Source organism: Leptidea sinapis, chromosome 47 (assembly GCF_905404315.1).
Source record: "Leptidea sinapis chromosome 47, ilLepSina1.1, whole genome shotgun sequence".
Lineage (NCBI taxonomy): Eukaryota > Metazoa > Arthropoda > Insecta > Lepidoptera > Pieridae > Leptidea > Leptidea sinapis.
The window spans coordinates 1,409,569-1,436,798 of NC_066311.1; the positions used below are offsets into that span (position 1 = coordinate 1,409,569).

General features: G+C 34.1%; 1 protein-coding gene across 1 annotated transcript in view; it reads right to left on the bottom strand.

Annotated features, from left to right (window-relative positions):
- The window catches only part of LOC126978139 (paired box protein Pax-6), a 45,713-nt gene extending 20,144 nt beyond the window's left edge, over positions 1-25,569 (bottom strand). Inside the window, exons 1-3 of the mRNA XM_050826885.1 lie at positions 25,522-25,569; positions 10,363-10,588; positions 2,119-2,299 (exon numbers count right to left, since the gene is read on the bottom strand). Coding sequence (XP_050682842.1) covers positions 2,119-2,299; positions 10,363-10,588; positions 25,522-25,534 — 420 coding nt within the window. The 5' untranslated portion in view covers positions 25,535-25,569. The remainder of the gene's footprint in view (positions 1-2,118; positions 2,300-10,362; positions 10,589-25,521) is intronic.
- Between the last annotated feature and the right edge of the window lie 1,661 nt (positions 25,570-27,230).

A 27,230-nucleotide genomic window follows, 5' to 3' on the forward strand; every position in this document is an offset into this window, starting at 1 on the left:
ATGGATACGGCTTTATTTGTAGGAAATATTTCACGTTACCTGCCTCGTTGTAATTAAAAATTATACTGAAATGCTTTACAGATGCGTGCGTGATATTTAAATAGTAAATAGCTACCAATAAGTATGAAGAACCTCATTTAAATAATATTTCTCGAATTTTTTAAGGAACTTTCCTCTTTGACTAACTTCGAAATGACTTAAACAAGCGAATACCAATATACACGACCTAATAGCCCGAAATTCAAATATTTTTTTCAAAATAGGATGTGACATCACTTATTGAAAGTCAAAAACTACCACCCATTCCAAAATGAATGCCTCAGACATGAGAAGAATGGGCGCAACAAACTCGCAAAAATTTTAAGCGTGCCAAAAATACACACAAAACCCAACAAACTTATTCGATATTTGATAATATAACTATAGGTGAATATGGTCTGCTGAAAAAGCCATGAAGGTGATTTTAACTTGAACCTAATCGTCCAATCCGTTTTTACAAATGTGATTGTTGTCCCATTAAAATTTTTCAACTACTTTAGTAGGCTTCTCTTATCGACATTTGCAATAGCTCATAATACGAATGTAACGGCCATGTAGTATTTGTACAGCCATTTTAATTTAGACATTCTCATTTGGTTCGCAAAAATGTTAGATGAAATCCCATAAAATGTGTAAGAATTAACTATAAAGTTTAGCCTTGTACTGAACTTTTTACTGTGAAAATTCAAAGAACCTTTTAAGCCGCAGTTAATTTTATCAATAAATGATAGATACTTTTATCGACCCATCGAGAGTCACACAATATCTTTGTCAAATAAACGACTGTCAAAATTTATTAACTGGTCTCAATAGGACTATTTGTATGGATCCATTGAGTCACAGAAATCATAATTCCTACACTCAATGGTCAATGTCTTCAAAGGGCTCTGCACAATGCTGGACCGAAACATATGTTCGAAGGCCAGAATGTCGCAAAATTGGATTAAAGGTGCATTGTTAATGGGACCGGCTTATTTGAAGGGCGTTACAATGGTCCGAATTTAATTAAATATGTACAATGTTGTGACGTCTTTAAATCTTGGATTGTGTCTACGAAATATATATTCAATTCGTTATTATTTTAAAAAAGTCATAGTTTGCTAAAGAAAAAAATTACGCAGATAGTTTCTTTGGAAATTTTTCGTAATTGTAGCATTAATTATTATCAGTTGTTTTTTTAAAGAGTGACTGCTACATTTTCTTCAGTTTTTCTTGGTTTTTGTAAAAAATATTCAATCAGAAAATACATTTCTAATTCAAACTCATAGGGATGACTGTTATAATTGAAGAATTGTTTAAAATAAACAAAAAGTGGTTAAACAAAATGCCGGTCCGATTGAGTTAAATTTACTAGGAAATAGGTTTATAACAATAGCATGGTTACCTACACTGACATGTGTGCAAAAATCAAAGTAACCATTTGACCTATAACTACCTATATTACTATTGACAGCCTTAAATAAACCAAACTACAACTATAATTATTATAATTATAAAAGTTCGCGGGATATTTCTGATTGAAGAAAAACCTGATCATAATCTGCCGCAGATCATTCTGTGAAATTCCTTCAAGCTGCAGAGGAAATGTTGGCTCTTCAGAATGTCTGCAGGAAATTGTCCGTTAAATAAAAAAGATTGCTAATCACTTTCGGCAAAATAAACGCCTCGTTGTTTGATTGTGGAATATATACAATAGAAATATAGAAGGCTTACTATGGTATAAAAAATTATATAGGAGATGATACATGGTTACTGTCTGGTTCTGCGCAGGCCACCTAAAATTGTATAATATATAGGCTAGGAGTTATCAGTTCTTCTTCCCAAGTCATAGCCCCTTTTTGAACTGATGTAGTTCTTCATGACGTTTACCAAGTACTGTTACAATATTTTATGTTATTATCACTCCCTATGGTTAGTAAATATATTTCTATTTCTACTCAATCGAACTGGTAAATATTATATAAGTATTTTTGGGTCATTTGTGCTGTTGGCTTTACCTCTTTCTTCCCTTGCCGTGCCATAACATTACGTCTTTGTTCTTTTTTTACCTAATATTAATGAAGAAATTAAGTTACTTACACTAGGGATGTTATCATTATTGCACACGTTTTCACTCAACAGACGGTCTCTTATCTCCCACGCGAAGATCGACGGGCACTCCCTCTTGTAGTCAGCTATCTTCTGCACCACGGGTGTGGTGGCCACTCTAGGCTTGGAGCCGCCTATCGCGCGAGGCTTGATAGACCCCGTCTCGTAGTACCTGCGCAAATGTCTAACTTAAATAATAATACCATGTATAACTTGAAAGTCTAAAATGTAAGCCAAACAATGTATGAACCACTTATTATATAATCTAATCAAATCAAATCAAATCAAAATCACTTTATTCATGCAGGTCACGGTTATGACACTTATGAATGTCAAAAAGAAATATTTTTTTTCTATTGAATCTACCGCTACTTCGTAAAGGGTTGAGCTAATGAGAAGAAGTAGCAAGAAACTCATTGCCTCTCTTTTATATCAAGATTTACATTTTCATCGTTTTACGAATAAAAATAAATCTATGTTAATTTTGTAAGTATTCGTAACTAAAAAAAACATTTTTATTTTCAAATTGTTGACGCACTTTCACTCATATAGCTTGAAATCTGTGAATATAATAAAATTCCGTTAGATAATTGATTTATAAAACTTAATACAATTATTGGGAATAAAAAGTAGGTGATATTTTAATTATTTCACCACCATTTGAGAGACTCGTATGAAATTAATTATAGATTTCGCTTGCTTTTGTTAATTTTAAATATGTTAAAAGCGTACTGGATGTTTTTTTTTTCTATACGTACTAACATAAAATGAAAATTTAGATAACAGACTAAGCTCGTATTGAAAACATTTGAACAGCTTCCTATCCACTCGAACTGTATTAGGGTACAATTACCGACATAATCCAAAACTACCCCCTCACTTCAAGTACCTATACAAACACATTTACAATTTTACCAAAATATTTACTCTCAACACATTCGAAACTCGATCTTATGTTCCACAACATAAGAGTTTAATTTTTGAAAAGAATTGCACACTAACTCTGGTTAAATTTTCGTTGTACTCGCACTAAACACAATTGAATGTAGACCTTAAATCTCTATAAATACGGACTTAATCTGGAAACGAGCAGAATTTTATTCTGGTATCGGATGTTCGCTATTGTTGCGATCGACATGTGTCGATATTCGGGACGAAGATACAATTTTCGATAAATATTATTAGTCTTTGTGGGTAAATATTGCTATTTGTCGGAGACGTTTGTGAGATAAGAAATATAAATGTTATCACGAAGTATGATGAAGCAAAAAACGAAAGCATTTATGAAACAAATGCAGCGATAAAATGTAGGCAAGGGTTTCAGTCGGTAGGGGGTGTCCGCGTATATGGACACCCAAGCCTGACATAATATGGGCCCTGCTTTTTAAGCATTCGGCGTAAATACGTAAATGTATTTTACTTCTTACGAAAAAAAAGGATGATTATACGTGGAAGTAAGTTATATGAGAAAATGTGGATGGGCGCCACATTCAGATCTTGAGTATGCAAACATGTCACTTTAAGTTTCATCCGAATTAAACGATCCGAGATTTTTCGCTTTTTAATGAGAAGATACAAAGTAATCATCTTTCTATTTATGTAAAGACATTTTACTCGACAGTAACCTATTAACAATTAAAAACCTGTAAAATGGTGACGTCAATGTAACTAAAACCACGTTTTCAATCTATTTTATTTTTGCTGCAAGCATTGAATCATCGTGCAACACCAACATCACTATCTGTGGTTTATAATATATATATATATAATAATTGAATTTATTTGTCACTAGTTTTTACGTGTTTACACGTGTTTTTACTAAACGTGGAAAACTAATCAAACTCGTTTTGGAAACGCTTAACTTAAAGCCTATTAAATTAGAACGTATATATATAAAAGTCTTAGGTAATATTGCTTAAATATCATCAAAGCTCAGTTTATCGCAATAAATATCTATTAAACGTTCTGTGACCTCAATCTTTATTTACAAAACAAGGCGAGACCCTATTCCGAAAACATCGCCCAGAGCAAAAGCGATTACAAATCGCTACAGGCGCACTCTTCAACCTAATAGTCTTCGACAATAGAGGAGTGATTCTGTCGACAGATGACACGGTGAGTCCTATTCGATAGTGTTTATTTGAGGGTTGACATCATTGCAACATTTTTTATTCAATTCAATGATTTCTAACGGTTCCTGCCACGTGGCTAAACACAGAATCAATACTTCGGATATACGCACAATTTTTTCTAATGAATTATAGGAGTTGTCTTAAAGAACAATTTTGGCAATCAATGTTTAAGATTCTTTATAAATTTTGTAATATATAAAATTGATTTTGATATTGAAAATGTTAACTATCTACTAATTGCATTGCATATACGTATGTTGGCCATAATTTGGGGCCACAAGGTCACAAATGTGGAAGTTCTGCGCCGCGTAAATCAAAAACGCGAACTCATGCAAATTATCAAGATGAGGAAAGTAGCATATTTGGGGCACGTGCTTAGGCACCGGAGATACAAACTCCTACAACTCATAATGATGGGAAAATTTGCCGGAAGAAGAGGCGTATGTCGCAGAAAAAAGTCTTGGCTGCGCAACATCCGAGAGTGGACTGGCATCGCGAGTGCGGCAGAACTATTTTGCCTCGCGAAGGACAAACAATTGAAACTACAAAGCTGACCGCCAACCTTCGCTAGTCGGAGAGGCACGCGAAGAAGAAGAAGAAGAAATTGCAGTAGTGAATGAAATATTTGCTAACGAGGACAAAATGAGAAACAGTGTTATTAGATAAAAATGGGGGCTTAAAGAAGATGTAGTGACAGAGGTGATTCATGTTCATGTAAAGAATATAGATGAAAGAGTTCGGAAAGTTCAAACGGACTCTGATAGAACTGATTCTTCTAAAATTAGAAAGAATGCCCAAACAAATGTATATTAAAATACTGTTTAAATAATTGCTAAGTTAGATGAGATTGTAGGGGGTTAGATTGTAAACGGATAATGCGCCCCGCAGTTAAATTGCATTCGATGATATCAGCCACGATTCAAGTGGTCACAATCTATTAAGCTGCCGATTTGTGATTCCTTATCAATTTATTCACTAACAACTAAAGTTATTTGTACACGATTATTAAAGACTTTTTCTTTTTAAAATGATGTTTACGGTAAAAATCTTTTTAGATTATTATGAATATAGATATAGTTCCTTTTTGTATCGCAAACAGGAATTTATTTTGAAAAATTTCATCTGAAACTACTTTGATTAATAGGATTTCGGCTATAGATTCTAAAATAAATTAGATGTGATAGCACAAGGTATTATTAGGCACTAGGCTTATATTTTATTGTATTATGTTGTATCGGTTATATGCATACTAAACAATTAGAATTATAGGCAATTGAAAGTATTGTTACTTTATTAGGTATATGTGTAACCATGCCTTTTTAGTATAAGATAACTAAAGAATATAATATTTACATCTATATGATTGATGTCAGCACATTTATAAATTAGACGATCCATCAGATGTGTTCGATTAACTGAGTCACTTCAGTGTAATTCAATTATTTATTTAAGATCATCCAGTTACAGTTACACTAAAAGTAATCTTAAAATAAGTAAATGTCTAAATAAAATTTTAAGTGCACTTAATATAGGTACCATAACATGGAATTCAAGTATCAAAATATAATAATAAAAATGGATATCAAGTACATTAAGTTCAAGACTACATGAACTATAATAGCTGAAGAATTATAGCTAACATAAATACTATTTAACATTATCCAAAAATTTCCGAACAGCAGTCTTAAATGCAATGTGTTAAATGTGTCTAAAGATACATCGAGAGAATTATATGTTTGGCATAGTCTAGATATAGGTGAGTGTATTTTCAGATTAGTACGAGCTAACGGGAAACGCAAAAGACCCAGGGGTTTATATGGTAATCGAAGAGGAACTAAAAGTGAAAGATTCAAGCTTATTTATGAAAAATTTATTAAGTATTTAAAGTATAATTACAAAAATATATGCAAATAAGTTCCCATAAGTACTGGTTGTCAATTTATCTAAATTAGTACTGGACACTAAAATGTGTCTATAATATGTCTATGCCTTAGAAATATCTTAAGCTAACGTTAGCCGAAGACTGCAGTAAAAAAAAAATCTGATATTATGCTAAACCTAAAAATTGAGATGCAAGCTCATAGCAGGGGATCTCTTTAATTAGGAGTCCTGCTACGTTTGCCCTTTCTATAAGCCCTAAGGAACTACCCTTTTTCCTTAATTGGCCCGATAAGAATGCCAAGGGTGTGTGGGAAAAAGCTCTTTGTAGCAATTGCTGTTTGATAGGATCGAGATACGATTAAAGCGAGAATTACAATCGATGTTTTCGGACTCGATTATGGAGTAGGTAATCGAAAATGTGATGATGCAGTAAGCGGAGCTAATAAATTGTTTGTGAATGGATTTTGGCTGAAATGAATCGATTTTGTAAAATCGATACAAGTTTTGTTCAATAAGTAACGGGCAAAAACACAAATTAATCTAGGATTTGTTTCAAGATTATCAATAATATACTTATGATAATGAAATTAAAATGATTTATTTCAACATTAGGAATCTACTATTTACAAAACTATTTTAGCAAAAGAATGCCAAGTAGCAAGGCTTAGAGACAAAATAAATCACACTTTGATAGATTTTGTTTTCTTTCTTATTATAATAGGTTGGTATCTAGGTTAGAGCTAAATCTAATTCTAAGGGTTTTTATTCACTAACATTTCTTCAAATTACATTGTAGAAAACTTTGAAGTGTTAGGAAGAGTTGGCCAAGAGCTAGTTTATTAATAGTAATATTTTAAAGTTCCCAGTTGTAAAACTGTAGTATTAGCGAACATTGAGATGCCCGCAAAATAAATTTTTTTAAGCACAGTAAACAATTTATATGCTTGAATTTAAGTAATATTTCTTGAGATAATACAGTAGAGGGACTGAAGAGAAATCAATTTCGACAAGCCAGTGTTTTGCAAATTTTAAGGCGGTGGATTTGATGTTAATATGTTTCGGGCTCAATTGTGAATCCCACCAAATTAATTTTATTATACTTCACTAACATTAAGTCATCATTCGTCCATTCTTATACTCAAAAGAAGTAATGACAGGATTTGACAATTTAATGAGATTACCGTAACATAATAGGATATTACGTACTTAATTGGATGCCAGCTATGTCTACTCCGAAAGCTTTCTTAGTGAAGTGATATTACAAAATAATATCAAGGGCCAAAGGGCGTCGCAGCCCTAACAGAAATTCACTTTTCGAGAAGATCTCTTAACCGACGTCAAGCGATTGCCGCCACAGGGGTGCCAATTACGACAAAATAATGTTTTTATTTTGTTTTTTATTTAGGGGCGGTCGTGGGACAGCCCTGAAAGGTACACCCTGAATTAAATTTCTAGCTCTTTTGATTGACGTCTTTAACATTACGTCATTGTTTGCGATTGACTTTTGACGTTTTGTTCATATTATTTGGCATTACAAATAGCTTTGGCATTCAAGTATTCTTTATTCAAAAGTGAATATACGATCAGTTAAAGATTGCGATTAACAAAGTTTGAACTTACGCCAATGATCTGATGTAGTGTTTGACGGCGAAACAAGTGTAAATGTTTTTTTTTTAATAAGGGACGAGACTAGCAGGACGTCCATCTGATAATTGATAAGCCCTGCTCATTACAATGCAGTGCCGGTCACTCTCCGATTCTTGAAAAACCCAAAAATTCTGAGTGACACTACAATTGCGCTCGTCGCTTTGAGACGTAAGATATTAAATCTGATTTGCCCAGTATTGGTGATGTTGAATTTATCATACTTTAATTTAGTAACAGTTCCTTAGCTTAGTTTAATAGACATTACAGCAAGGGTAGGTAGATGATCTTTTCATTTAGGTACAATGAGGTTCTATACATATACACAAATCACGTCGTGTAAAAACAATGTCAAAGTCAAGTATACTTTATTCAATTGGGCTTAAGCTAAGCGCTTTTCAATTGTCTCTACAAATATTTCTTTTAATTACTCAATGTACCACACGTTCGAAAAAAAAGTTGATTTCGTGAGAAGAACATACAAGAAACTCAAGGGCCACGCTTTTCAATCAAATAGAGTATTTTACAATGGCTGTAATCTACAAAACAAATTAGTTTGTAAGGTGCTGCATCCAAAATATGAACAATGTTTAAATAATATAAATTATCGTATATTGGATGCATCAACCTTTAGAGCTTAAATTCATTGTTTGTGTAAGGATGCTTCGTGAACATGATGATCGTTATTACTGTCATAAATAATAATAACATCCAAACAAACAAAGCCGACATACGGAACATGCCACAAATTAAGCCATAATAAGCTATACATTGCCGCATTTATTCCAGTTGTTTAAAACATTCTTGGTCAATAAGCAGCAATGTAAAACATTTATTCAGATTTAATTCGGACAGTGGCAGTTGACACACGACTAAGAAGAAGAGTGTGCTTACATTGTTTTTAAGCACACTTTTGCCGTTCCGCTATCAGACTGCGAATGATATGTCCTTATATAAAGTGTATAGTACGTTATTGTTTAGCTACGATAATGTATTTTAGGATACTTTATATCCCTAGATATTGGTGTTTTTCGTTCAATACTCTTATTTAAGAAGATAAAGAATTTTGAAACGATCTTTCACGACGAAAACATAGAAATATACATAGGTAATTCATAATTATAAACCTTATACAAATTTAGATTAACAGGTGGAGAATTGACTGTGTCACAAATTGTCTATAGAAGAATATTTTCTCAACTACAATTTTTAGTTAGTAGATATTTATGCGATAAATGATATACCAACTATCGATCGAGTTTATGCCAAATGAAACGTTATTCACTGCATTTGAAATGCACTTGTTAGTTTTATAGATAACATCTTGTATTAAATGCAAAACCTTTCAGAAAACGAAAGCACAATCCATTGCGGATTATATTTAAACTCATTTTCATTAAGCAGAAGGGCAGCGGGCTTATAGTTACCGACAAGCGATAAAATCGCAATCAAACAATAATTCCCTACTTATATTAGTCCGCACCCCAATCGGCACCCAACGTGCGTTCCCACTTCCCACCTATCCTGTAGAGTTCATTCAAAGAAAAACAATGCCTGTATGGGAATTTAAACTAAATTTATATTGATTAAGTCGAATATTCTTACGTATTGTTCGGCCTTTGTAAGGTTCCTCAGCAGGCGTTATGGGAATTCTGTCAATTTGTGTACGCGTGTCAACAAGAATTTGACCTGATCTTAGACAATCAATTCTTACTTATTGTTCGCGACAATGGGGTTTTTGTGTTAATTCATTTAAATGAAGCCGGGTTTGGTATTATGGGTGCGTTTACTTTTGGATTGTAATAATATGATTATGTTAAGCTTTAAGGTTATGTTATCCTTTAAATAATCCACTTTAATATAATAATTACGGTAACTAAATAAAATAATATTTTTTAATAAAACAATTTTTCTTTTCCGGTACTATTTTTTAATCTTAATATATTGTAATGCCATTAGAACGTAAAGTTATTTACCTGTGTTATCCGTTATTTATTTAATATGATCATTTAAAGTGTTTAATATCGTCAAAATCACAGGAGCGTTGTCGGCCTTTTAAGGAAGGTGTACGCGCTTTTTTTGAAGGTACCCATGTCGTATCGTCCCGGAAAACAGCACAAGGAAGCTCATTCCACAGCTTTGTTGTACGTGGAACAAAGCTCCTTGACAACCGCTCTGTGAAGGAACGCCACACATCCAGATGGTGGGAAGGATATTCTAATATGGAGCTTGTCGTGCGAAGGTGGCATTCGGCGGTAGGAATAAGGTAAAACAGCTCTTCAGAACACTCCCCGTAATACATGCGGTAGAAGACGCACAATGAAGCGACGTTTCTACGCAACGCCAAGTTATCCAACAGAACAGAGGACTGGGTCCCCAACAATTCGAGCTGCACTGTGTTGCTCGCGGTCAAATGGATCGAGGTGATACTGGGGTGCGCCAGACCAGAGATGACAGAAATACTCCATATGTGGACGGACCTGCGCCAAGGATCAGAAGAAGGAATCAGGTGAAAAAGCTCTTCGGAACACTCCCCGTGATAAGTGCGATATCTCATAAACTACTGTATAACACAAACCTGCCGAGTATCTTGGAGACACATCCGTTAGAGACCTGCAGTATCCGGCTGATGTCACAGGGCCGCGCGCCAGAGTGCGCCAGCTCCACGATCTTCTGTCTGGTGGAGTCTGGTAGGGGTCTCCCGTTGACGTAGACTCCACCAAGCTGATTGATTCCACTGTGGCCAGCAGACGAACAACCAAACAACCCACCACCACCCATCGCCGCGCTGTGCATCAACTCATCTGTGAAAAGAGCATCACATTATTACACAGGTCATTTTAAGCTTTCCAAAGCACTACACAGCGGTTTTTAGAGGTAGTTTTAAATACAATGCGACGAACGGCCGTTCCCAATATTCAGTCTATCTCTTACTTGAGATAAATATCGTAACTATCGTTGACTTTTCTATCCCAATGAACTTATCGACGGTAACTCAAGGTGAGTTACCTGTACACGCTGTCTATCAATGGGATAGCTTACCAGCGATAGAAGTTTGTATGGAAATTATTGCAATTCACGCGTTCCAATATAAGGCGATAAGAATGACTTATCGGGTATATTGAGACAGCTTCAGATTATTGACAGTAGAAGGTAGTAATGTATCTCTATCTGTAGATAGTATATTGGGAACAGCCGTAAGAGTTGGAACAATATACCACCACCTATAAGTAACTTGAAATCAGTATTTGTATTTAAACAATTTTACAAAAGTACAAGAACCAATCTAAGTCGTATGTCGAATGTATCTGACATTGTACACAACTTTAATTTAAATACATTCATTATATTTATAGTATTATATATATGTTTACAAAATTAGATGAAAGGCAGACATGTACCTGTTTCAATGTGTTTTTTTTTCTTTTTTAAATTATATTGTTTTTTTTTATGAAAATAAGGGACGAGAGTCGACAACGACGCGCAGAACGTTTAGCTGATGGTAATTGATACGCCTTACCCATTACAATGCAGTGCCGCTCAGGATTCTTGAAAAACATCACTCATTTGCCCAGTAATTTCACTAGCTACGGCGCCCTTCAGACCGAAACACAGTACTGTTTACATTTTACATATTACTGCTTCACGGCAGAAATAGGCGCCGATGTGGTACCCATAATCTAGCCAGCTTCCTGTGCAAAGGAGCCTCCCACTGGTGAACTGGCTTACTGGCACTCCGACAGTTAACCAGGTAGATGCTGAAAATCAGCGCTGCAGCCAGTAATGGTTCACAGCACAAGCAAACAAGAATATTTATTAAGTAATTAGATGGTATTATAATATAATTCTCCTGCTCATGTGTATGTTAGTGAACTCCTCCTAACGACTGGACCGATATTTCAAATATAAGCTAAAAATTAATCTAAAATAATAGCTTATATTTTACAACAAAACTACCTCATTCAAGTTCATGATATTAGAATTATCCTGCGATCAGAAGTTGCAGGCTGGTCCATGTGTCCTTCGACCAGCTATCGTTTTCACGATGCCGCCACTAGCAATCTATATTAAAATCATTCTCCTTCGTCATTTCTTTTATACTGCTTATCCCCAACTCAAGTACATTCTGCGTTTTGAAGAGGCTCTATATAAAAACTATTAAATACCCATCTCGAAAACCCGGACTATTCTACTCACGGTGTTAAAAAAATTAGCCTGTTTAAAAAATAATCCGCTTTGCAAAAATCATGGTTATAAAAAGGGGTATCCGCTGTGGCAAAGAAAACCGCAATTTTTTTATCTCGTTCTATAAAAGATTCTCTACAACCTTTTGTATTTGAGACAACCGTTACATGGGTTAAATCCGCTTTTTGTCAGTTTTAAAATGAAATAGCATTATTATCTGTGCGGCTTCGCTGTTTTTAAATAAAATTACTAGAATCGTAGACTTACAATACACCAGCGTTTATACTACTATAACATACTTACTGTTACATAAATGACTTTTTCAATGATTCCATAGATTGGGAATGGAGCGACCGCCCTCAGACTATTAAATAATAAGTTTAATTGTACAATTTTACTTTGTAAACATATTTTTTTGATGAAAAAAAGCCCCCTGAGTTTGTTGCGCCCATTCTTCTCTGGTCTGAGGCATTCATTTTGGAATGGGTGGTAGTTTTTGAATTTCAATAAGTGATGCCACATCCTATTTTGAATAAAAATATTTGAATTTGAATTTAGCTTGCGAGAGAGAAGAACACCTCTAACCGAGATACCTACAGCAAAACAGAAAAAATATATAAAATTCTTCAAATAGATTTTGATTGACAAGTCACAAACTGTCAACCACGCTTGGAATTAGCCACTAGCTTATGCACACATTGAAAAATCAAGGCACGTATTATCGGGCTGTCAGGTCATATATTCGCTAGTAGGTATATTCTAAGTCTATGAATAAAATCTTAGATAATCTATACGTATAGATAGACTGTGACAGCTGTGAACACTTATAAAAATATAGTGGCAAACTGTTAGCCTCTATTTTCAGCAACGCACGCACGCTAACGTATCGCTAGTGTGAGACGTAGCTTGTCATGCACACTTAAGTAATAAACCTGGCCGGTTGTCATGCGTTGCCAAACAGCAAGAGGTTCTATCTAGATGTTTGAATTATCTAAGATTAAGATAATTAAAAAAAAACGGTTGTCAAGACAATTTTTTGAACAGCAGTAACATTGATGATGGTATGTGATTTCCGCCACCCATAACTAAATTTTAAACTGTAATTTTATCTGTAATTTAATTAATATCAAATTAAACTCAACAGTATTATGTAATTTAATTTAAGTTAAGATTGTTTGTATATGTATGGGTAATGCCTGAAAATAAAATGATTTATTATTATTATTATTATTATTATTATTATTATTATTATTATTATTATTATTATTATTATTATTATTATTATTATTATTATTATTATTATTATTATTATTATTATTATTATTATTATTATTATTATTATTATTATTATTATTATTATTATTATTATTATTATTATTATAGCTCCTCTTTTTATTATAACACCTGAGGAATCACAAGAGCGTAAAATGACCTTATCAAGCATCGAATAAATATACTGTATATGAAACAAACAAAAAGCCGAAAAATATATTTTTTTCCCCACCTCGATGAAAAGCTATCTTTTAGTCCCTGGTACGAGAGGCGAAACTGGCCGATTCTCTCCCGGCAAGACGACTTTTGTCCCTCGTACCAGAGACTAAAAAGAGCTTTTCATTCAGGTGGGAAAAAGAAGTCTTATACGCACCACGTGAGATAAGTGGGACATTGCCACCCGACTGGGTGAGAATGACCTACTTTTCTCCCTCGTTGCGTAATATACGATTATGTAGAGGATGACGTTTAAACCACTCTGGTGAGTCACCGCCACAATACAGTAATAGAACAGTACTGTTATTTCATAATAGAGCGACCAAACCAACGCACGCACACATACACACGATGTACACGACCGCTAAGCAATCTTGGGAAGACAAACCTATTGAGTGCCACGCTGTACGCCGCTGTGACTGGTACCAACACTAGCGCTTGCCCAGACGTAGGTATAATTGTCAAGGAGACTGCTGACCTAAGGGACGAGACGAGCATGACGTAATGCTGATTGTAATTGATACGCCCAGCCCATTACAATGCAGTAGCGCTCGGGTTTCTTAAAAAACCCAATAATTCTGAGCGGCACTACCTTGAGGCATAAGATGTTAAGTCTCATTTGCCCAGTAATTTCACTAGCTACGGCGCCCTTCAGACCGAAACACAGTAATGCTTACACATTACTGCTTTACGGCAGAAATAGGCGCCGTTGTAGTACCCATAATCTAGCCGGCAACCTGTGCGAAGGAGCCTCCCACTGGATTCGTTTATAGAACTTTCCTAGCATGAATGATTTTTGAATTTGAATTTGAATGTAATAGATACTACCACCGCTTCGTAAGCATATGGTGCTCTGAGAGAGAAGAAGGGGCGCAAGAAACTCTCCGAAATATGTTCAGTACTCGACCAATAAGGTAGAAAAATTTTGCCTTTATTTATAAAAATACCCTATGAGATTGACCGAACAGTCTACGTAGAAAATCGTGTAACAAGTCTACTAGGCTTAAGAGGTTTAAATAAAAAAGTTGGCTGTAAGCGAAAGATACGAAGATTCCTGCGAAGATACAGATAGCCACCTAGAAAACGACGAGTGTGAAAACTCTAAGTCGTGTTTTGATTTTCGTCTCCAAAAATCCTCGTCTAGTAAATTTCATCAAAAATTTGAAGAGCCATTTTCGGAATAGGTACTTTAAATATATTTAAAAGTTTTGGTAGATCAATAGTGTAAGATGACGACTATGACATTGTCAGGGAATCCTTAAATCCAGCTAATAGTATAATCATATACATATTTCATAAGTGACCAATTAAAGGTAGCAAAATATACGTAGTAGTACCAAGAACATCGGCAGTATTTTCGCGCTGGACAGCAAGGCTCTTCTGTTGATCGAAATAACAGCTAGAATATTCTAGAAGCTTTATTGAATTACGTTGAGACCCTTTGTACCATCTCCACGCCTCTGGAATCAACGGGCAAAGTTTCAGTACAAACTGCTCAAAGCAGTCATCTTCATGCAGTGCCATCTGACTTAGCCTGAGAGAGATGATATGGAATATTCGTCCCAAGCATCTCAAGATAAACAAATACTATCCATCTGTCATTATCACATATTTTAGCATCACTTTCACACCACTACACCTGAATAGAGTCTGTTCACTCATCACCAGACAATTCCTTTTTAACCCTCACGCAACTGTGGTAAAAAGTGAACAATTGGGTGCAATTTGTGGGCGAATTAGGGCCGGCTATGATTAAGCAATGTGGGGGTTAGAAACTCATTGTTTTGGGCCTCTGTGGTTCAGTAATTTAATTTAGCTGACGCTTCGATAGGATTCAAATTGTGTTTTATTGAATTTGAGCTTTTGGGATTGGCTTATGGCGTATTTTTGTCAATTATTATTTGTATCTATATATATTATTTATTATAGGCATAATTAATAGGAATATTAATTAATGTTGGATCAAAGAATAAATGTTTCTCGTGACAATGTGTTATTTTTTCAAGATATTATTTTCTTTATACCTCGGTTAAAAGTACGTATCTCCGGTGTAATATTAAGAGTCAAAAGACTATGACCTATGCATTGGTACAACTACGTGCCCGTCTAACTTAGCGAATCAAACAGGTATCAATCATTTGCAATTTATTGTGCAATTAATTTCAACGAAATTTTAACATGTTAAGAACTTTACTCAAAGTAAACGGTAAATGTTTCTTAATGAAATTATTAAAACTAAGAAGAAATTAATTGACTTCGTTAAGGCGGTACTTGAACTAAGCGGTTTTCATCGGATGAATACAAAAAAATATGGGACGAATCCTAGACATATCATTCAAAAATAATATACTATTTCATGTGGCCCTACAAACATTACTGTGAATAAATAGAAAAACATACCTATTGTAAAGGTAATTACGGGCTATTTTCCGCAATTCAACATTTACTGTGCGCCTATGTTGCGTGACATCGCCCTAGGTTCTAGGCTCCCTTGTAAACCCACTGCCAGTTGGCGAACTTCACACACAACTTCGGAATTTCTTCGCAGCGGTGTGTAAGTTTTCTCACGAAAAAACGTTCATATGGGTTGGAACCGAAAACATACCTGACGACTGCTAGATGAAAGGCAAGGGTTTTGCGTCAGAAATACTCTTTATTGTCAAAATCAGAATATTTAGATGATGAAAAACCTTAGTAATAGGATTTTTTTCCAGCGGTAAGCCTTAAGAATAAAAAAAAATAACCAGAAAAAAATCATGACCAATTTCTTTGACGTGTATTGTTTTTTGAATAGTATAAAAATGATATTTTTATATTCGTAATTCATTTCCAAGCTAAGCAGTTTTCTACTTAAAAAATTCTTACACGTAAGTTAATAAATTGAACGATTAAACAACCTCTTCTCAGTCCAACAACCCCAGTAATAATTACTGACATTCCCAATTACCGGTGATTTTAGCAGGCTTGTTGTTGGCACCTCTTGGAGTACCTTTCGTCGTCAGCCATGGCCCGTGGTCCATGGACTAACAAGCAAACGACTGTTAAAAGAACAATGGCCAAACGTGGCCCCTACATGCACTGTGAGAGGGTTAAGTGAAAGAAAATTAGCGATATAGTAGATATTTATGCAATGCGATAATCAAATCGAAATTAAGCATATTATTATTGTCATCTGAGTAAATAAGAAAATACTACAGATTTTTTGACTTTCTAAATGTTTCAATTGAACGGATTCCTCTATTTTATAGAAATATAAAAAAAATCTTACGTTGTTAACTTTAAATCATTTTATACATAAACATAATTATAATATATATCAATCACCACGTGTGAAAAGTACAGTATTTAAATCAGTAAACGCTTCCAAGTATTTACAATTTGATGATCTACCAATAGTGTCTCAAAGCATTAACTGCCAGAGTCGAACATCTATGGTGATATTAAAAACCACAGATATATTTCTCAACCATGTGGAAATAATGAGATAAGATCATGCAGTGAAGCGAAGGAAATTCAGGCGGTCATTTTGCCGACGCTTGGCCATCCTACAAAATTATAGTCAGTTAGATACCACGATACCTTCAGATTGATAATTAGAATACAAGGAAACTCTTTCTTATCTCTGAATCCAAGACTAATTAGGGTTAGCAAGGAATTTTGATTGCTAAATAGAAACTAAGTCTAAGAACATTAATTTATTTAAGTTATAAATTTTGCAATAGTTACCAAACTCTATCATCACATAATTTTAATTAATTCAACTCTTCTAAAGTGGTGGTAATTAGTAAATTGTACAAATATTTTCCAAAAAATTTTAATACAATAATATCATCTTGGACTAAGCTTTTAACTTTACACCATATATAACTCATGAATACTAGAATAGTAAAAACACATAGATAAAAACACAAATACACATATTATAACATACTTTTATGCTATTTTGAAAAGAAATATAATAAAAACAAGCATTTCTAGCTTCGATTTAGAAAGTCTAAATAAAATCAAGATAATATGATTTTTTGTGTAAACTTGTATATTAAAAGGCGTGTCATGAGACTGTATTATCCCGCTTCAGCTTATAACTTGTCCCGGAGTTTCAGCATCTGTCGGTAGAGCGCGTGTCACGAGGGCGCGTTTTAATTTCAGAGGTGAAATTTATTCGAGCGATTTATTTTTAATCCCCGTTTTTATGGCCACTACTCTATAAATTTATGTGTAGTTTTATATTTTACGGATACATAACAGAGAGCATTATGATGTGTTGACTTGACTCATTTTCAAAAACGGATATAAACAGAATCATTTTTTTCCTTTATATATCTCTTACATGTACATATATTATTTTAACTATATTTTTGTATCATTATACTATTCAATATATAGTTAGTGATTTTTCTAAACAACTTTATATTTATATTAGTTATCAAGAAACGAACGTGGTTGGAACTGTTTGAATTTCGGTATTTTAAATATTGAAGCTGGAACGGGTAATTTGCTCTTCACAGTTTGACAACAAAAAGATTAATCTAGGACTGGATCTGTGCTGAAAATATTAAATATGAATATATATTCGGTATATTTTCTTGTATATATAGAAATTTTAACAAAATTAAGGAAATTTACATATTGCTTCATAAATTCCTTTTAAATATTATACTACTGATATTGTTTCGATTGTAAAAGTTGCAGAAATTAACTTAATAACTGCTCTTAATCGTATAATATTAACGTGCATAGCTGCATTATGTAAACTAGAAAATGGTATATTATAAATAAAAATTAAATAAATTATAACCAAAGTAAAAAAAAAAATTACAAAATAATAGGTACTATATTTGCTGGCAACATTAAACGGTTTTTTGCATTCGTATCACAATAGGGATCACTGAACATTAATCAAACGCTTAAGTAGTACATAATAAAATACATAAGGGTGGTAACCCTGATCGGAGACACCTGGTGTCACAGACAGCCCTACTTATTATTATTTTGTATCTGTTTTTGAGTCATCAGTGGGGAAGTTAAATTACGAAGATAAACGCCATTTTGAATCGAATCCGGTTTACAAAATGGGGTCGCTATTAATTTTAATGCATCTTGTTTGTATTAGTTTTATATACATATCAATAAAATGAAAACGGCTTAAAGCTATCACGACTTAGAATATAATGTAATCAAGATTAGAGATTTTAATTTGAACTTGAAATGTTAACGGTTTCTTTCTTATTTTTGTTATAATAACAAAACATAAATAAGGTAATTCTTATATTTTTAAGAGTATTTCATGGTTTTATCTAAGATAATAAATTTTATGTTTAGTTTCTAGTTAGACTATGACAGTTGTGAATACGTTGAAAAAAATATCGGCAAACTGTTAACGTAAGCGTAAGACGTAGCTTGTCACTCACACTAAAGTAATAAACCTGGCCTGTTGTCTAAAACTAAGATGCTCTATCTAGATGTATAAATTATCTTTTTTTTTATGAAAAAAGGGACGAGACGAGCATGACGTTCAGCTGATGGAAATTAATACGCTCTGCCCATTACAATGTAGTGCCGCTCAGGATTCTTGAAAAACCCAAAAATTCTGAGCGGCACAACAAATTGCGCTCGTCACCTTGAGACATAAGATGTTAAGTCTCATTTGCCCAGTAATTTCACTAGCTACGGCGCCCTTCAGACCAAAACACAGTAATGTTTACACATTACTGCTTCACGGCAGAAATAGGCGCCGTTGTGATACCCATAACCTAGCTGGCATCCTGTACAAAGGAGCCTCCCACTGGTATCTAAGGGCTTTATATTAGGTTTTTCGGTTTGACCTAAATCGATTAATTACTTTGAATATGATCTGAAAGACCTCACAAAACGACCTAAGGCGAAACTCATTGGTATTGTTTTAAATACTAAATCAATATACTTTCAATGTCAGCATAAAAAACTAAGGCGTAGCGTAATGCAATAAAGTTCTGATCACGTTGCACTTGCGCTGAGGGATGAGGCTTAGTTAAAGAAGGAGTCCATAAAAGATCAATAACTCTATGAGCTGTGGTATTTGAAGTTCTTATGGGAGTGACGAACATACATGCAAAATAAAAATTATCACATTTTAGTCTTAGTTTTTCAATATATTTTTAAAATATATGAACTATTTTATCTTCACCGATTGAAAAATCAGTAAAGCCAACATTGGGCAAGCATCGGATTAAAGATCGCTGCCAGCAACAAAACCTCGTATAATTTTGTTACAAAACATATCTGATAGTTGTGTAGTGTATGATACGAGCTCGTTTGTTTCGCCATGACATAATTTATGGCAACATCGTCCCACCACGCCCATAATCCGCAAAAAACTGACAAATGGCAAGCAACACTTTCTGTTGACATATTTCTCACTAAAAGGTTCCTGACGAATGACTTTTGTTACAACGACCGTTTCTTATTTCTATCGCATATCTTTTACACTAAGATACTAACGGCCCTGTAAATAAACTTGGTATGAATTTATATTTGTGAATAAAACAAGAATATGCAAAATGTTTACAAATAGACATTTTATTTTTACGCGTTTATTTGCAAGCCTGCCTGACATTCGGAAAACTTCAGAATTATTATTGTATTGACATTGTTGTCAGCGATATAGTCAACGTTTTACATATTCTTGGTTTATTGTCTGTTAAAACTTTATAGTTTTATGCAATACTGTAGGATGCCCGCGACTTTGTACGCGAGGTTTGTTTAAGTGTGGCAAAATGGCTTTGTGTCAGATGTTTGTTTTATAGAACTCTACCACATCAAAAATACCTAAATTTGTAGTTATTGTTATTATTAATTAACTATTTAAAAATCATCAGTATAATTTTTTATATACTTATATAGATGTGTATTATCGCTAACACAGCATAAAAACAATTTCAAAAAGATTATCTCACGAAATTAGCAAATCATTGACAAGTGTTCAATTTACAATCTTATTAATACATACATCACTAGTTGACATTAACACATTTTCATTAATAAGTATAACTTCAAAATGTAAACTTTATAATTCTGTATTTTCTAGAACAAAACAAAATATTCATTAAAGACTAGTGATGTATTTTAATAAACCCTTTTACCCTTTTGGGCACAAAAACTAAATAAAGTCAAGGTAAAGAAACAATTGATTACTTAAGAACATTGACGATACATTGTTTAACGTTTTGTAATCTCTGCTAAGTGTTTGTATGTTTTGTATTACTTATTCCAACTTAACTGTACTTGAAGCTGCTAAGCAGCCCTTAAGCTGATCATCAGGGATTTAAGCAAATTTTCTTTTTAACTTAGTTATCTTTATAAAAAATGGTATAGTCTTAGAAGGGCTTTTTATCTAACTGCTTTTTTATAATTTTTATTTTTAAAATATGTTTGTTTTATAACAGTTTATAAAGTAGAAACACATTTATTTTATATGACGGTCCATATAGCCTTTTGGAACAGAGCTTGAAGTTATATATATTGAATATATCGTTATAGTAGGTACTTACAGGCTATGCCTAGCTTGGCAAGAAAATTTTTCTAAATGTGTGTCAATATTATTATTTTAATTTTTATGTAGGTACTGAATGTCGTATTTAAATTGGCACACCAACTTCAAAATATTGCAGAATACTTAATACCTTGTTTTAAACGTATTTTAGTAATTTCAGTGGCGTACTTTTAAAATAAATAAACGGTGTGTAAGCATTAAAACAGATTTCCATTTCCACACTACAGGAATATATTCAAACTAGTTTTACAAAATTCAACCATTACCCGACGTAGATAGAACTGAATCATTAAAATTAGTTTAACGATGGAACAAAGAAAACACCGTTCATCTCCCTCTTGCCGGTCATTTTCTGCTCTATTTGTCTCTATCTAGAGTTAATGTGACACGAATGTCGCATGCTCCATTTGGTTGGCTCTATGCACGATAATTTTGTTATCTTACTTCGAGCGTAGTACGCTGATATTAAAATACCTTAAGTATATTTTCAAAAGGTAATATATTTTTATATTTCACGATGAAACATTATTAAAGATATATTTATTTACAACGGATCGTTACATCTATTGTACACGTAACTCTTTTGAGGATTTTGGGTATTATTTACATATTAACTTGTTTTTCAGCATTTTTGTAGCAACAAAAAGAGTGATAATGATTTTATTGCAACTTCTTCTCATCAAAACTCAACTTTTCCGAAGTGTTGCTATATGGTGAAATGTATTACTTTGACATTCATACGTGTCATTTATTAACTTAATTAATAAATATTTTTTTAATTTCAATTTCATAAACATACAGTTTAAAGGCTAAAAAGCGTGTAATAATAACTGGAAGGTATTCCACAAAATAACTTGATGACAGCATATAAAATAAATGCTTTAATAATACTTAAAACAAAGGGTTCATTGTACTTACAAAAATGTTTAACATATTATATCACTTTGAAAATAATACTTACAAATTTATATATATAAATATAATAACACTTTTTTTTATTGCCACACTTTTTATACAAATTATCTTGCCCCAAATTAGGCATATATAGCCTGTGTTATCCATCCATGACTCGGAAACAAACATCCATATTCATCATATAAATGCTTGCACCTACCGGGATTCGAACCCGGGACCTCCAGCTTTGTAGGTAGGATCGCTAACCACTCGGCTATACAGGTCATCGTCAGTCGTCGTTTTATTACAAGAGCTTTCTGAGAGTGAACGTTCCAACTATAAAAATTAGCCGTTTAGAAGATTAGCTTGATCAAAGAGCCAATTATAGACAGACAGAAACTGAAACACGTTGTTACAGCGATGGAACCATGTCATACTTAGTTCCTGCAAGCAGCCCTCAGTATACAACAATACTTATAATTAGTGATTTTTTGAAGTATCTGGTAACTTGACGTCACAAACATAGAGTTCCTGTCATAGATAATCCCGCATAATCTACACGAGTATATTATACTGTTAAGTGATAGTGCGATGCAGTCAAAGAAATTGGGCGTCTTTAATAGAGCACGGCAATACTTCAAGCCGGCCCACATACTAGCGCTCTACAAAGCGCAGGTCCGGCCACACATGGAGTATTGCTGTCATCTCTGGTCTGGCGCACCCCAGTATCAGCTCGATCCATTTGACCGCGTGCAACGTAGAGCAGCTCGAATTATGGGGGACCCAGCGCTCTGTGACGGCTGGATCACTTGGCGTTGCGTAGAGAAGTCGCTTCATTGTGTGTCTTCTACCGCATTTATCATGGGGAGTGTTCCGAAGAGCTGTTTAACCTGATTCTTGCCGCCGAATTCCACCTTCGACGACACGCCACAAGTTAGGATATCATCCTCACCATCTGGATGTCTGGCGGTCCTCCACAGTACGCTTTTCAAGGAGCTTTCTTCCACGTTCTACAAAGCTGTGGAATGAACTTCCTTGATACGACATGGGTACCTTCAAAAAAAGCGCGTACACCTTCCTTAAAGGCCCGCAACGCTCCTGTGATTCCTCTGGTGTTGCAAGAGATTGTGGGCGGCGGTGATCACTTAACAACAGGTGACCCGTACGCTCGTTTGTCCTCCTATTTCATAAAAAAAAGTGCAGAAATTTATTATTATTTTACAATAATATTTTTAATCACAACTAGTACCTACTATAAATTTTGGCGTAGTGAAAGCTTACATAGAGTATAAGTGCTGAAATAACATGTATTACATATTAATAAATAAATAATTTTTTGTTTTTTTAACAATATCAAACAAGAGATGGCCAATAATCAAAATCTATACCAATATTATAAAGAGGTAAAATTTGTGCGGTTGTAGGGGGTAAACTCTGGATCTACTGAATCGATTTTGAAAATTATGTTACCAATAGAAAGTCACATTATTTGTGAGTGTTATAGGCTATATATATTAATCCGAAAAATGTAAATTTTTTTTCGTGATAGTCGGATTTGCAAAGTGATTCAGAGAAAAAATGGTCAAACGAAATGGTTTCTTACCGACGCTGCCTTAACGATGATAGATATATTATGATTGTTTTGTTTATTATGTATGTGATATGATGATGTCATAAGATATATAATAGCTTTAAGGGTAAATGTATACACTTCTACAATAAAGTCCCAGCCACTGTTCAGGCATTATCTATAAATAAATTTAAATGTTTTATAAAAAAATGGCTCTGTCGTAAATCCTATTACTCCACTGCTGAATATCTAAATGATCGGACAGCCTGGGACTAGATTGTGATTATTTTATAGCGACTGTACAATATTGTATATTTTTATTGAAAAGAGCGCAAAAAGAAGAATGCTGGGAGAGTTTCTTGCGCCGCTTCTTCTCTCTCAGAGCGCCATTTGTTTCCGAAGCGGTAGTAGTATCTAGTAGTATAAGAAATGACATCAAAAAGAATTCTAAAGGAATCAATTTTGAGAAAATAAATGCCTTTTATGCCTTTTATGTGGCAGCATTGAAACACCAACTAATATGGATACACTGGTAAATCCGGACGAAATCGCGCGTAACAACTAGTGTCAGATAAATGAACTTTGCATTTTGAGAGGCAATTTTTTTTCCATTTTAGAATAGTAAAGCACTTTATGTTATATTATAATTTTTTATACAAATTAAATAAATTACGTTGAGCAAACTCTACAGACAAGTATATGTCCTAAAATCTTTTTTTTAATTTATACGTCTAGATAGACAGCTGTGAAAGCTTTGAAAACAATTGAGGATGACAGTTAAATTCTATTTTGAGCAACACTAACACAAAGTGACACACAAATCGCGAGTGCACGACGTAGCTTGTCACGCACACTAAAGTAATAAATTTTGCCTGTTTTCATCGGTTCTCTAGCAGCAAGAGGCTCTATCTAGACGTATAAATTATCTAAGTTTAAGGCTTTAAATGTATAGTTGAATCTAATTTAATTCACACAAGAACAATTTTGTTCGTAATAAATAGCTACAGAGGAGTCGACCACGCAAGTATTTTGTAACTGGTCGGTCTTCGAACTAAGTTGTCAACTTGAACGCTTCGTAGCTCCTAACTTGGCGACTTGTTAGCGTACACAGAAGTTTGTAGCGTGCCTACTAGGTTTACTGTTACAGATTCCATGCTACTAAAGACGATTTTACACTAATTGTCGATGGTATTATGTAAAATATGTAAAATTCACTACTTTATTTTTTCTCCTTTGAAACTGTGATCGGCTTCACAAACCATTAACATTTAAATGAAACACTTGTTAATGGATTAAAATGCGTGTAATTGTAACTGTGATTTAAGTTCCTTTTTTATTATTATTTAAGCTATCAGGATGTTTCGTGACCTTTTCAGTGCACGTTTCCTTGAAGACCGCGGTTGGTAGGAGTCGAAATAGTATTTGTCATAGTTGTGATTATTAAGTTTAGCGCCACTTGTTGCCCAGGAGGTGGTATTTGCTGTAGAAAGACGGTTTTTGGAGAAAAATACTGAAAAATTTTATTGAAATGTGCTTATGCTAGATGAGATAGATGTCTTCAAGATTTCTACTATTTGGAACTGTCTTTCCAACGACGAAGGTGTTTTTATTTACTGTAGGAAGTTCCATATGTCTTTTGAGTTTTCTACCACTAATTTGCTTCCTGACCTGTTAAGCAAGGTTATTTGCGTGTATGTCCATCATATGTCAGAGTTGTGTATCCTCACTCTACGCTCTACGAGTCATGTGTAATTAACTGGTAGGTGCATTTGTGATGACTTTGATATTTATTTCGGATTCTTTGCAGTATTTACATGTTTGAATTTTTTGTAGACCCTAAATCTCTATTCTATACGCCCAGATAGATTTTAGAATTATATATAACTTATCTATACGTACGTATATAAAATTTAGTTGAATTGCCTGTTTTTTTATCTGATATGGCAAATTTCCGAAAGGTTTAACCTGATTTCGACTGGGTTTTTACAAATAGGTATTAATTACACGCGACTTAATCCTTTGAAATGTGTTTTATTTAAAACATGCTTAATAAAATATTGAAATCTTACCTTTGTGTGGCATTTTCCAAAAGGCCTCTGCCGCCGTGGTGGGCTCCCGCGGCGGCGCCACCAGCCCCCCCACCAGGGTGGCCGCGTGCGCCGGCGCAGGCGCAGCCCGGCCCCACCCCCCGTGTAACGCCACCCCGAAGCCTTCAAGCAACCCCCCCGGAAATATCCCCCTAATACCTCCCACAATTAATTACTCTACACTACCATAAAATCATTACAACCCTCAAATTTTTCCCAAGCTACCCACAAATAACAACAATCTATAAATTTGTACAGATCAATATATTTTAATTATTAAAAGGCTAATTGTTTAATTTATAAAGTTAATAGAACTATTTATTAATAACAATGTATATCTATCTATAAATGACTAGAAATTCTCATTGTAAATTGCGTGCTGTGAAAACGAATGTCTCTGCGCCGCGAAGCCTCGTGACCTGCAAAGAAAGATGACTTTGTAGATGTAAATCGAAGGTTTCATCAATTACAATCAAGGCTTTTGATGGAGTGAAAGGGAGAGAGGGATAATTGCTTGATACGCTGAATGTTGGGGAAAGCGCCATCTATTGTTGCATAGTAGGAATAGTTTCGTGATACGATAATGATCGGTGTAATGAAGTGATGGTTCGATAGTGGCAGTACCACCCAGGGCGGGGCCGCACAGTAGTAGGATCTGTACGTCAATCTGTCTGTTTGAGTTTTATTTGATGTTGAGTCATGGTGGTAAACGGCTTTCGTGTACAGTTAAATATATTATTTGGGTTATGTTATTCATGAAAGTGTCTTAATCTTTGCTAATATTACTCAGTCAACAGATTTGAATTGGTTTCAAATGGTTATAAGATGTTCGAAATTTATTTGGAGTGTGTTAATCTTGATTTATAAGAACGGCAATATATTTATTGTCACTCTTTCTCATTAAAGCTCAACTTTTCCTTAGTGTTAGTAATTGGTTATAGTATGAATAATATGACCTAAATGGATAAGTGAATTTTGTTTCTGAATGAATTAAATTTTGATCAACGTATAAAGCGCAGTTACTTAAAATTACCTACTTAAATTTTTAATAAGTTTTTACCCTCGTCTACGTTGATTTCGGTTATAATCTAACCCTAGAACTTTGAAAAATTATTACAATCACACATTCTCACTTTCATCAAAATCATTAGGATAGTTTACTTATGAAAAAGTAACAGAATGACAGGTAGAGTTACTCAAGCTATCAAAATATTATAATGGATCAAGATTGGTTACGATAATAGACAGATTTTGATCGTTCTCACTGGATGCGCACGAGTCAAATTATGGAACTCATTGGCGAGAAGGGGTACGGGGGGAAAATTAAACATCGCACAATTAGCGTTATTTGTGCAATTTCATTTTATGGAATTAAGGGACGAGACGAGCAGGACGTTCAGCTGTTGGTAATTAATACGTCCTGCCCATTACGATGCAGTGCCGCTCAGGATTCTTGAAAAACCCAAAAATTCTGAGCTGCACTACAATTGCGCTCGTCACCTTGAGACATAAAAGGTTAAGTCTTATTGCTCAGTACTTTCACTAGGTACGGCGCCCTTCAGACCGAAACACAATAATGTTTACACATTACTACTTCACGAGATAAAAGGCGCCGTTATGGTACTCATAAGTATATAATTATGTTATACTGAAAAAATTATGAAAAAAAACGTGTACTTAAAATTACACGT